The sequence below is a fragment of the Seriola dumerili genome, unplaced genomic scaffold (assembly GCF_002260705.1).
Source record: "Seriola dumerili isolate Sdu_G_001 unplaced genomic scaffold, Sdu_1.0 BDQW01000073.1, whole genome shotgun sequence".
NCBI classification, from domain to species: Eukaryota; Metazoa; Chordata; class Actinopteri; order Carangiformes; family Carangidae; genus Seriola; species Seriola dumerili.
In genome coordinates, this window is record NW_019174328.1 from 7,957,123 (window position 1) to 7,970,270 (window position 13,148).

General features: G+C 40.4%; 1 protein-coding gene across 2 annotated transcripts in view; it reads right to left on the minus strand.

Moving 5' to 3' along the window:
* Nucleotides 1–731: 731 nt before the first annotated feature.
* The window catches only part of LOC111220548 (neurexin-1a), a 163,502-nt gene continuing 151,085 nt past the window's right edge, over nucleotides 732–13,148 (minus strand). For both annotated transcript variants that reach the window (XM_022743641.1, XM_022743640.1), the window contains exon 17: nucleotides 732–1,509. In XM_022743641.1, coding sequence (XP_022599362.1) covers nucleotides 1,205–1,509 — 305 coding nt within the window. In that variant the 3' untranslated portion in view covers nucleotides 732–1,204. The remainder of the gene's footprint in view (nucleotides 1,510–13,148) is intronic.

The window sequence follows — 13,148 nt, forward strand, 5'->3', positions numbered from 1 at the left end:
TTTTTGGGAACGGTTTGGCTACTACTGGTCCGGGATCATGTATCTCTGGTTGGCATTTGTATAAAAAACTATATAGGAACACATGTAAAAACAGGGGAGAGTCAAATAATTATCCAACTGAAAAAAAAAATGCAGATGTTGTCATAAAATCTTCTATGTCTAGCAACACTTAATAACACTTATGTCTTCTTTTTGTCCATTTTTTTTTTTGTTTGTTTTATTCCAAAATGGTTGAGGAGCAGTTATAGTTTGCATCATCTATACAACAGGCTATAAAACACCACTTTGTCACAGTCCAGAAAGCACATATAGATGTGGTTGTACTGTATATAAACATATGTACTGTAATAAGATAATTTTGCGTGCATGGCTCCCGAATGATCACTGTTGAGACATCCTCAGCCCTGTGAGGAAACTCTCTCCTTTGAGTTCACATGATGTGAAAACGAAGGCCTCCAGATTTCATACTGGCACAATGGACATATTCTTCTTTTTAACCATAGTCTTTCAAGAGAAACTGCCATCCATTCACATCTTTGCACTGCGGTGGCTCAGTCAGCCAGGTGTTAGTCTTTGCCCGCCATCACTGCCTCTTCAGTGAGTACTTTGGCTGATCCCGCGGACATCCATCAGGGGTTTTTTTCTCTCTGAATTCGCCGTCACCTGATTTTTTTTTTCTGTTCCTCCACAGTAAATATTTGGCGTATTTATGTATGTATTTATTTATGCTTTGTGTCATTTTCTCTAGAAAAAGTCTCAACAACACAAACACAGGCAATGTAAATGAAAACATTAAGTTTGCAATGCTGAACCCCTCTTTGCAAAGTGCGTCTGTGCTCCTCTGTTTACCAGAAACAAGGGAGTTAGATCACATAGTCCTGGCCAAGGAAACAAGTCACAGATGGGTTAATGTTGTTTGGTTGACATGTTAGATATGTACTCAGTTCATTTTCAACTGGTTGCCACAGCCATTTTTCCATCACTCTCTTTCTGGACTGTATATATTTTCTTTTTATCTCCAATGCTTGAGTCTCAAGAAAGTTATTTTTTCATTTTTCATATTTACTTTTCAGAGCATTGTCTTTTTAGGAAAAATGACTAAATAATGTTCATCTTTGTTATTATACTGTACACGTGTTGATGTCCTGATTTGTCTTTTCGATAAATGTCTAAGTTGGTCTGGCAAAGACCAGAGGTTTGACAATCACACATAGTACTCCTTGTCCTTGTTCTTCTTGTTCTTGCTTGAGGTCTTTGCAGTGTTGACTGGTTTCTCTTTGACTACGGTGCCGTTGGACTGTGCCGAGTTGCTGATGTAGTTGCGGCTCTCGTCTACGTGGTACGAACCTTCGTCTCTGTTCCGGTATTTGTACATGGCGTAGAGCAGGATCAGAATACACAGCGCCGCTGCTGCTACGATGCCAACCACCATCCCTGTTGTGCTGCTGGACTCCCTGAAGACCTCCGATGTGCCTGGATAACCTTTCGGTCCAGAACCAGTGGGATTGGCTGCGAGGGAGACAGAGATATGATTGCCACAAACATACTGAGCTCACCGTCTTCCACATTTTATCATTATTAATAAAACTAGATTTATGGTAATGCATTTCTTCTAGCTGAATGTGTGGATCAATAACACAGTTTCAAGCTGAATGATAGTACAGACAGCATGCCTCGAGGTTGTTGAAGCAGAAAAAAAATAGATGCTGATGGGCATTATAGAAAAGCGTGCAATTACACAATGAGTGGAGAGAAAAACCAACAAGATCTATCATTAATGATTATATATGAAATGACATTCAACAGTAGGGAGGCTCCCAGTCAGGTTCTTTCTGTCTAACTTAATACGAATATATAAATTAATACCAGAAAAGTAGAATTTGAATCTCAAAGCATTTAACAAGCGCATGAAATGCCAGCTAAAACTGTCAAAAATGACCCTCACAGTTAAATAAGACACAAAAACCCAAGTGGATTTTCTTATAAAACTCTTAAAGATTATACTTCACATCTTTTGAGAGTTACTTAGAAATAAATTTTGAAATGCCAAGCAGTCATTCTTGCAGCACCCTAGAGAAACTTAAGTATCTATTAGGACTTTCAATAAATGTAGGAGCTGGAGATTTTTTTTTTTAGACTTTGCCTTAAGTACATGCCATTTTACCTGCCTAATCTACTGCCTATCAGCATCATAATTTCTGCAGAACATTATTATAATGATACTTGCTGAACTGTAATTGTTCATATTTCGCAGAGTGAAGAAGGTGAGATGCAGCAGAAAAGAGAGATCTGCTGAATTCAGAGGCAAAAGCTGACAAGAAGACTAATGTGTTAATGATTCACAGAGAGGCACAGTTACAAGCTCACTGCTCATTACATGTTTTACAGCACAGTCATGAATGAACCGACCGCATTTCCAACATTCACTATATATCCAAGCAGCGTGACTGTATCTCATAGTCTCTGAAAATAAATCTTTCAGGAAGAAACAATTCAATTGACTCAGCAGATTTTGCCAAAGGCTGTCCCCACTTCTGTTCTGAAATGGTGCCATTCAATGGAGCATATTCTGAAAACACATCAGCCCCCTGATATTATTCAGTCCTCTTGGCACATCTCTCTGTGTGTTTTTGTAGCAGTCATCATTTCTGCTTAAGCTCTCTTTGTTGCGTTTGTGAAATTCAAACACTCAACGCTAACATTTGGAAATGAAAGCATTCGATCTGGTTCCACTGGATTGTGGCACAAAATATTTGAGGGATTTACGGCTGCATGGGTCCAGATCATAGTTATGTTGACGTGAGGATGTTACGCTTCGATTTGCATTTACACTGGACGAACTAACAGTAACAACAGAAACATAAATAGCTGTGTTGAGAAGTAGGGCAGAATTATTTCCTCTGTTGACTGGACATTGAGCAAGCTTTGGAATATTCCTCTTTGCTCCTTTGCCACAGAGTGCTGAGAAACACATATGGAGTAATGCCCTGAATATACAGTAGCGACGGGAATCCCGCATTCCTGCATTAGCACATCCTTCTTTTGTTATGTTTTAGTTCGATTTGTGGCTGAAAAATGACCATTTCATTTTAAGTTAAACATGTCAGAGATTTTGACTTAAGCTTCAAAGTAATAATTTACAGTATGGCTGGAGTGCAGTCCTTCATTCTCAGGCTAAGGTTTGTAGTATAAGACCTTAAAGTTTGTGGGTAAATACTGTTGGAAGATTACAAGGCTACAGTGCTGTAATCTGTGAGGATATTAAAAAAGATGGATATTATTTTAATTGCTATTTTCTTTCGTTAGCTCTTACAGTGTCTTCAAGGAGCTACGGCGCTGTGTATTTAGTACAACATTAAAGCTTTTATGAACCGTCAGTCGAAGTGTCATTTAACTGGGGATGCTATACTCCCCAGCACACAGAGAACCCGTTTAATGAACACACATTATATACTGAAATTTAGGGGTGAGTTTTAAGCAGATGAACAAAAACTAATGGCATATACAGGGCATTAATAGTAACTACGATGTTCATATGAATATTCATGTGAGCAAGTCATGACTTTACATTTACAACTACAAGGTGTCAACATTTTTATATTCCAATAAAATGGGTATTTGATAGTTATTGGAATTCATTCCACATGTGCCATCCCTTATGCCCCATTTTGCTGTCCCACTTTTCTCACTTCTTTTTTCAAGAGCATTTTGGTTTTAGAAAATAATTGCATTCTTAAGCTTTGATATTAGTTTTAAAAAGGAATTTCACTCTAAAACAGGAACCACGACATTGTCTCTTCATTATTCCATCCTTTGATCTTGGCCAGTCAGAGTAACATTTCCACATGAGTAACTCTCTTCCTAAGCTAGAACCTCGTATCCACAGTCCAGAATAACTCTCTATCCTATCTTACATCAAAAGGAAAATACATGAAAAACAAAATTTTGCGGTTATTGAAGTTGATCATAATCACCTTGTCTCATCTTGTCACATGGTTATTTTATGACGGACTAACTTCTCTGAGCATGAGTAAAGAGGGCAGTTCTTGTTCTCATTATATAAGAGGGTCATTTCTTCCTGGTCCATGAAGGACAGACAGAATTAATAAGATGATATTGCACATCCTATCCTAGATACTGCGTTTGTGGCGATTTCCCAATGTCGAACAAGCACAAAATAAATGCAACAAACTTTTCTGGGATTTTTCAGTGAAGGCGTGAAGGTGTGCCTGTCCTTCAGATTACAGAGAATACAACCAGCTATTGCAATTCCAATTTAAAGCACCATGCCAATGATTTTGCTATTTCCTATTTTCCTGTTTACCACAAATCACACTTTTCATCACAGCTAACCATTTTGTTTTAAATTTTTGAATGCAATTTCCAATTTCCTCCATTGGCTTCCACTAATTTATTTGGCATATTGTAACATTAGCAAATTCTTGAAACTCTTAAATTGGAAATATCTATCGCAGTGAACACTACATACATACTGAACAATACTGAATTTTTGTCATTGCTTGGGAATAGAGCATGGAAAGTCAGTCATGCTGAATACTGTGCAAAGACAATGTGTCATTGACAAAGTTAAATGCAGACTTGATGTTTGCTGTTTAATCCAGGTTCCAGAGTCTGCCATTTGATGTTAATGTCACATGGGGATGAATGGAAACCAATGCTAGTCTAGAGGGGTAGAAGGTATTTCCAGCACGACACTAAAAATACACTGAAAATCTAAAACTACACAGCACACATTTAAATAGTATGCATTACTTGAGCTTTTCATTATAATATAGTTCTTGTTGTTACTCTCCAGTGTTTACACAATACATACATTTAAATGTTCGATAACACTGAGAGCTGCACTGTTGGGGATCATTTCAATCAATGAATAGTGAAGTGAGTGCACATCAGCGCACCCACTACACCCACTTCATATTCTGAATATTGTCCAAGTTACAATACAGCAGTCCTTATGTCTGTGATTGCTCTCTCCACGTCTCTCTCTCGCGTGTCACTCAGTGTTGATGGTTTTAGAGATAAAAAAATTTTGATTGCATTCATCTCTCTTCTTGAGTGACAGCTTAACGTTCGGACAAACATTGCTCTGAACGGCGTAATATTGGCTAATGACCCACACACGTGGCACAGGCACCTACTTCAGGTAGATCTCGGACTAAAGGGCATGCAAAGGGAAAAAAAAGTTCTGTAAGCTGTCTGCCAGGAGAGGAGATGCTGCAGCCACTCACTGACACGTTTTCCACCGTGGTTAGACTGATCAGCGGTCCAAGTATGCTTCCAATGCCAGCAGACATTCAAGGACAAGCGCAGAGTACCACTGGGGGATTGAGTGTGACTGAGCGTTGCAACAGATTAGCTCTGCTTGTGACAAGCCCACTTATCCTTGCAGACAGGTGTGAAGAATGCTCTCGCCTTGTAGGCAAAAGCCACTGGTTGACACGGCTCTTCCCTAGCAAGCCACTGTGCGGGCATTAACGGTGAGTTACCTTCATATTTGCTATCTATCCTTTGTTCGGGGTCAAAAAGTTGAAAGTGTAGATAACATAGCAGGTTGATGGAGGAGGGAGCTCTGGATGTGGCACTTGAGGGTTGTATTCGAGGCCTTGGCTACCTCCTAAAGCGAGGTGACAGAGTTTTGGAGGCAGGTGGCCTCAGTCTGCTATATAAGGGGCGAGTCATGTGATAACAGTACCATGGTGAGCTGTTCCTCCTTCAGTGATCTCACACCTCCAGCTCTGGGTTTTGTTATTTCCTCTTGCCTGGAACTGTTGATTGGCTCCCCATAGGCTCCGTTCACATAGAGACTTAGGAGACCCCCAATCAACTGACCACAATTTTACTGGAGAAAAGTTAAAAAAAAGTAAAATAAGTCTAAGGCTGTGTGATTCATTTAATTTTATATTTACACAGAAAGATTTCAGCCAAATTTCCAATCTTTTCCTGCAAAATCCAATTTAATATCTTGACAAAGAACGCTGAGTCGTGACCACTACTTAAAGGATTAACACTGCGGTTAGTGCAGTGCTGACACAGCCATGTTTTGTCCAAAAAGATTAGCATTCATTACAGCTCATTAGTTTGCATTTTAGTCCCAGCAGTGTCTATCAAACAGCCACCTGATGGCAGGCAGAGATCTTTCGTGGTCCCTTAGATTACCTGATACACTTGATGATGCGGTTCATTTGTTACCCATGAGGTTGACTGTGCACCCTCTCCCACAGGCTGGGCTCAGGCAAAGTAATATGACAGACACGAGGCCTTCGAGAAAACCTCATAAGACCTCAGACCTCAAAATGCATCTGCCTGTCTGTTCATTAGCACTCCATCACCCCAGAATGAAGGCACATAAACTGAGAGAGAAATAGCGCCTGAAACAAGTGTTTAAAATGATGGCTGCTCTTATACGCTCTACTCGAGCGTACCCAACGGTAAAATTAGACATGGGGAAAATGACCTTAAAGTGGCGCCTAGCTTCACAGCGGCATAGCGGGGGTGCACTTGTGAAGCGATAGAGGTAAACTCAGGGGGGTTAACTTTTGAAGGATTGCAGTTGTGTTAAAGCTGCCAGAATAACTTTCTCCTCTCCGTCTCATCCCAGAGCGAGGCTTAAATTACACTATCACATCCAGACCATCATAAAGTCCTTGCTGTTTTATTCACAAGGACAACAGTTAATGTTTCAGTCATTTAGTCACAAATCATTTGCTTTCACCAAGCCTTTCTGAGATTCCTCTGGAAGAGATTCAGAAGGAAAACCGTAAACAAAGAAGTATACAGTCGGTGATCTTATATATGACCCTGATCCATAAATGTTAGTGAGGAAAATGAAAAAGCCTGGCCACGAATCTCATTTGCCATACAAAGAGGCAGTGAAGAGTGTAATAACATGAACACTGAGATTGGTTTGGCTTCAACGTTCTGGTTACTCCAGGGTTTATTTGATAGCATCTTTTCTCTTAATTCTACCTGGATTCAGGAGAGGATGCGTGAGCTCGCCTCCCGGAGATATTAGCGCTGGTGCAATGGAACTTGTCATTTAAAAGCATGTGCAATGCTTGATGTGATTCCCTTTTTTTTTTTGCCTGACTTCTTTTTTTGCCATGTGCTCTCAAGGAGAGGAATGGGATCAGAGATTCTACACTGTCAGGCGGGATTTGAATAAATGGTCCTCTTCAAAGACTATTTTTCCTCATTTGTCTCCAGCGAGAAGGTTCATTTGTTTGGTAATTTGTAACAGGGTGAACAGGTTGACGAGGGCCACGGATGAAGGAAAACATGGAAAGTGGAGCTGGGGGGTTACTTCAGGTGTGCGTGAGGCTTGTTGAGAGGTAATGGAGCAACCAGGACTACTTAGGATATATTGAATGGACAGGGCGGGCTTGACCTTTCATTAACGGGTGGTGGTAATGGGTTGAGAGTTGCACAATGCACACATGGACAATGCTTTTTAGCAAATGGATGCACTATGGTGACGACGAGTTTACCAAAAATAATTCAAAGACAGAAGTTATTTTTAGTAGGAAGTCAATAAAAGGAGGTTTTTGTGTGATCGGTCCCTGAAACCTGCAGCAGCTGACAAACACGAGCAGTGCATCGTGCATCTCTTGAGAGCATGGAGGTGTGGCTGTGGGATGCCTTCAGAGCGATCCAGGCTTAGTTGGCATGCTCAGTGACACATTGCTGTTATTCAGCCAGATTAGTGTTATACCATCTTCTTACTGCACATATCCAGCCATAATCACAAGCTGTCAGAGCCGTTATATAGCTGGGGATCAGTCTGCAGACAGGTCACTGTATCAACTGCAGCAGAGCCAAAACACTTATTAAATCCCTCTTCCCTCTTTAATTATCTGAGTGTCCTCAAGAAGCGATGCAAGCCATCCTGTACTTGTGACATGCTGGCAGTATGCCTGATGACAGCACGCATGTGTGGGTCTGAAGTGGCTCTGCTCATGCTGATGGTGGATGATGAACAGAGAGCTGAGTGAGCATGAAATGAGGTCCAAGTGAGAATTATTAAAAGGTGTTTGATTTAGCCCAGTAAAAGGTATGGTGCAGTTTAAGCCTTCGCCCAGAGGGGTTCCACTCAAAGAGCTGAGATGAAAGAAGAGGGCCAAGCTTACTCGGCTTGAACGCCACAAGTCCCGAGTTCATCTCTTGATTAAATTCCTAAAGACTCGTTCTTGGGGTCTATATTTTTAGAGAGGGTCTATATAGCTGCACAGGAGCTTTCCATTGTGTTGACAAGATCACAGAAAAGCTGAAAGTACATCATTTGATCTATCTACAGACTCGCACTGTGTGTTATTTAAATTGTTTGACACAAAGTGTTTCGCAAACTGTCTATGAAGTGTGAGGACACATGTTTTGTTATCACAATATCTCTGCATGTGAAATCCAAAAAAAAAAACTTCCTGTGCATTTTTTTTTTCGTATCAATTTGAGTCACTACTGTTTTTCATGCTCATCATACTTGGAGAGAAATTTAACCTGTTAAAAGTTTGATTTTAGCACATATAACAACTACCCAATTATTTTATTTTGTAAAAGCTCCTGTTTTTCTTTTACTGGAGACTATTTCTTGTCCTCTGAACAACATAATGGCCAATATTATATGATAAATATTAAATGTTACATCAGAGGTGTTTCATACTGTTGCTAGATGGAGAAGTCAGTTCAGAAAAATTATGCATTTTAATAGAAAGCATTTGTTGATTGGTCATTGCTAATATTAGCCCTAACTCACTTATGCTGTTATCATAACTGACCTTCAGTATGGCTTCTTTTCTCTTCTTGGGGTAAAAGCAAAGCCTTTCATGCCCTACTTAGACTTATAAACAGACACATTGTGTTAGCATCAATGTCAGCACACCCAAAAGATGTGTGGTAGAAAAATAAAAATAATTGAAAATATAAATATGGTGGGATCAGTAGAGAGAAAGACTGACAGTGAGCGTGAAATCCTGTTTTCTCTCAGAACACACTTCATTTAAAATAGGATGTAGAAAGAAGACTTGGACGGCATAATCCTCACTGAAAGAGTGCAGAAAAACAAAAAAGGCAAAATTCCAAAAAAGATTGTCAGCATAAATTGGCAAACTATGCAAAAGCCACGGCAACGCGTTTTGCATGACGCTTGAAGGTCATCATCAGTGTGCATTTTGATGGGCATGAGCTCTGATCACATTCAATAGGCATCCAGTCTTCTGAGGGGTTTCTCATTTGTTGAGCCATCTCCGCTAGCAGCAGTCTGTTGGCATGCAAGGTGCATGCCACTGTGTTCAGCAAAGGAAGGAATGAACACACGCAGAGTTCCAGCTGGGTATGATTGAATAACCTATTAAATGTGGGCAGTGACCTCTTAAGCCAGCGCAGTGCTCTTAATGTTTCATTAATCTCACAGCTACTTTTAAAACAATAATTTACTTTAATTTTTTTTGTCCTCCTGGCTGGGTGCATTCCAGCCGTAGCCATCGGGTTAAAGAGAGTATTCATTTGCTGTTTGATTTATTGCTTTACTCTGTGTATTGTTTCCCCACCCATAAATTAAATCTATTAAAACAAATGTCAAACACATTAGCAGCTGCTAATGTCACCGCAGAATGCTTCAGGATAGAAAAGATGAGAGACCATAGAGAAAAGCGGCAACTAGAGATGATTAACCTTAACCCGCCTATGGGCAATCCACGGTGAAGGGCTACTGGAGCTGAGAATAAAAGCACTAAGAGATTATTTGTGGAATGTAGAAGGCTGCATATAGCAGAACTCTCACTGAAGCTTCTGGTATGTACGCATAACTGACAAGAAGGTTTTTTTTTTTTTTTCACACAAATCACATTTCGCATGACTGCACGTTGCATAATTAATGATGGTGGAAAAGGTAAAGTTGTAAACATAGAAAAGACAAACATCTGGCTGATGCATCCGATGTTATGTTAGGATATATCGCTCTGCTTCTGTGAACTCTGCGCTACAGAAGAAAAACACGAGAGGCTAAGATCAGAGAATTTTAAGTTCAGAGGAGAATCATTGTGCATTCTGGAGAAACACTCCCTTATGCTCTCCTTAATCTTTTCAGCATGATGCACGACGGGCTTTGTTCTACGATAACACTTTTGGGAGTATCATTCTGGTGTGGTACAATAAGTATTTCTTGAAAAAAAAAATAAAAAAAAAAAGAAAAGAAAAGAAAAGAAAAGAAAAGAAAAATGTATTACTGTGACATCAGTTAGACTAAAATTTTGAACCTTTGCTATCATATTCTGGTCACTTCACTGCCCATTTCCATTCAAATAAAATGTTTTATATTTAGAGCATTTACCCAACACGCTTACTCTTTTATTCCTTATGAGTCAAGGATGAAAGACTCAATCAGATTTGGTGATGAGGATTAGACTAATTTGAACAAATAAGGAGGACTAACGGCATAAGCAGGAACGCTCAGAGGATGAAAACCGAATGATGAGGAACAAAGGCAGTTGCAGGATGTAACCTTGGATATGGATCACTGTGCAGCAGCTGCCCTCCATCAACAGCCCACATGACGCCCATGAAATGTAGCAGGTAGGTAAGAGACATCCGCTCCATCTTACCCCATGCAGCTCCGCAACAACCTGTTCCATTAACTTTCACCAGGAAACCTGAGGTTGGTACTTGAAAATCAGCACCAGCCGGCATCTCAATAGACTGTTCACTGGGATACACAACCGAGACCACATTCGTATTTTCTCCAGATGATTGGCCCAACACTTCATACTGGCCTTTAAATGAAAAATCCCCTTTCTTTTCTTTTTCTTGTGGAAAATGCAAGGCTCTTTAAAGCTAAATGCCAGGATTTATACAGTATTTCAGAAATACCCCTAAAGTCACCATAGGTTATTATGCAGATTTATCTTTAGTTACATTTTATTTTGCTTTGCTGAACAATTTCCACAATGGCCATAGAAAACATAGGTACGTTACTGCCCCTGTAATCGTCCACACAGTGATATTCAGCTGCTGAATATATGCACACACCCTGAACCTGCCTCCTATTACAGATCAGATGTGTTGCAGCATCATGGGCCTGTGTATTCCTTTGTGGTTTCCTGAACCAGGGGGGAGGATTCAATTTGCTGCAGTATGATCTAATCTGAGTCCTGCCGGGTGATAAGCTCTGCTGGTACCTCTGGCTTTCCATGGTTTCCGGAGGTAAGAGAAATAAAGCATGGCAATAAGTAAGTTTACCCGATTGATGTCACTCAACGGCTGATAGGAACTGCTGTGGGGCGAGACTCCAGTGATATACGGGATGATGTGGAGCTGACCTTGGGCCATAGATAGCTCCAATAATAGTGTGTTTCAAAGCTCACCTCTTGGGATCTCTTATGCACCAGCATTATGCGACTATATACACGTACCGTGAAGCCTGAGCGCAAGAGAGAGAGATATCAAAGGTTTACACATCTGGCCCTCTGCTTTGGAGTTGGCAGACTGAGCAGACTGTCAAGGTGTTGCATGAAAAATGATATATTATTGGTGTCATTAAAAGGGAGTTGGCTGGACAGTAATATGAGAAAGAAGGCCTTAATGGGAAACAGTGGATCCGGTTCTTAACGCACAGCAACAATGTCTGAGATGTGGTGAGTGCTTGGCAGAGCGTGTGAATCGTTCTGAATGTAGATATTAATCAGGATGCGGTGTTAGACAGCTGCCACCCTGGGAGCCAGCAGCTCTGGTGTCAAATCCCCTTCAGTGATCACAGAAGGAGAGGGATACTCTGCTCTGGGACTGTGCATCCCTGAGCATCACACAGTTCGCGACTGATGTTTTGGCAGATGCCCTTGTCAAAAAATATCATAATGCAAGCTGTTGGTGTGAATCAGGACGCGCACCAATCTCCCGTGTATGGTATTTGACAGAGTTAGCAGATGTACATTGGAAGTACCTATTGTGATGCTGCCCAATGGGAATATCACTCTAATGTGCAGTATGAGAGTTATAGGAGGAGAGCGAGTGTGGCAAAAGCTAATCTTGGCCAGTGGACGGCCAGAGGAACAGGAAGAGAGACAGACTAGAAAGTTGATCGTCTATGCTGTGGGGCAGACATTAATTTAGTGGAGGTTTTATGACCACATACTGATCGATAGCAAATCTAGATGGAGTGGGGGGCCCTGGGTCTGGACTTAATTGTTCTCTATGCTTCTCATCAAGTCAGAATCCATTTGAAAATCATTTTATCAATGGACGGGCACTAGGGTTAGATATAATTGCCTTCCCTGTGCGACAAGGTAAGAGATTACAAGTTTGGCGGCATCGCAGGGAACAAACAGATTTACAATCTTAATTTGTCAAAGCTGATGAAAACAGCAGCATTTTCAAACACTCGTGTGGGATGGGGTGGTGGTGCTTCTTTTTATGAATTTTTTTGAATTCATCAGGAAGGTTTGAACACACAGATAAAACTTGTAGACCAAGAATAGTTTGTTTTATGAAGAGAAGCATCTGATATGTGCCGCGATCATAAAAACTCCTGTTAGGTGCAGCTATCGTGGAACTCCCATTGCTCACTGTAGAACTTAATTAACACCAGTGGGCACACACACGTGTAAACATCAGCCTTCACACACTCCTCTCTGGGTTTACCCTCCTTGATATCATGTGTTGGAGTCATGTGGGTCTGATTATTACAACTGTGCGTTGTTCTCTCTCTTTCTGAGAGCACACTTGTTTGCACTTTAACAAATGCCATGAGCCGATGAAGATGAAGAGGTGCACAATTAAAACACATTAATAACAACTGCACACACATACAAAACACCAGTAGTAGTAGTGCAGTTTGAAGTTTTAGTTATGCATGCAATTCTCAGGGATGGTGTTCTGAAAAAAAAAAAAAAAAAAAAAAAAAAAAAAAAAGCTGTTTTGAGTGAGTTAAATCTCGATGGATGGAAGCCAAAGAACAACAGTTCTGAGGATTTTCTATCCAGTTAAAAAAACAGAGCAAGAAGCTACAAACCAAATAAAATACAATTTGTCACATTAAAAAATAGTTTTAAGAACGAGTTGGAAGAGAAGATAGATACCACTCTCATGTTTGAATAGTAAATATAAAGCTAGAACCAGCAGCTAGTTAGGTTAGCTTTGCTTGT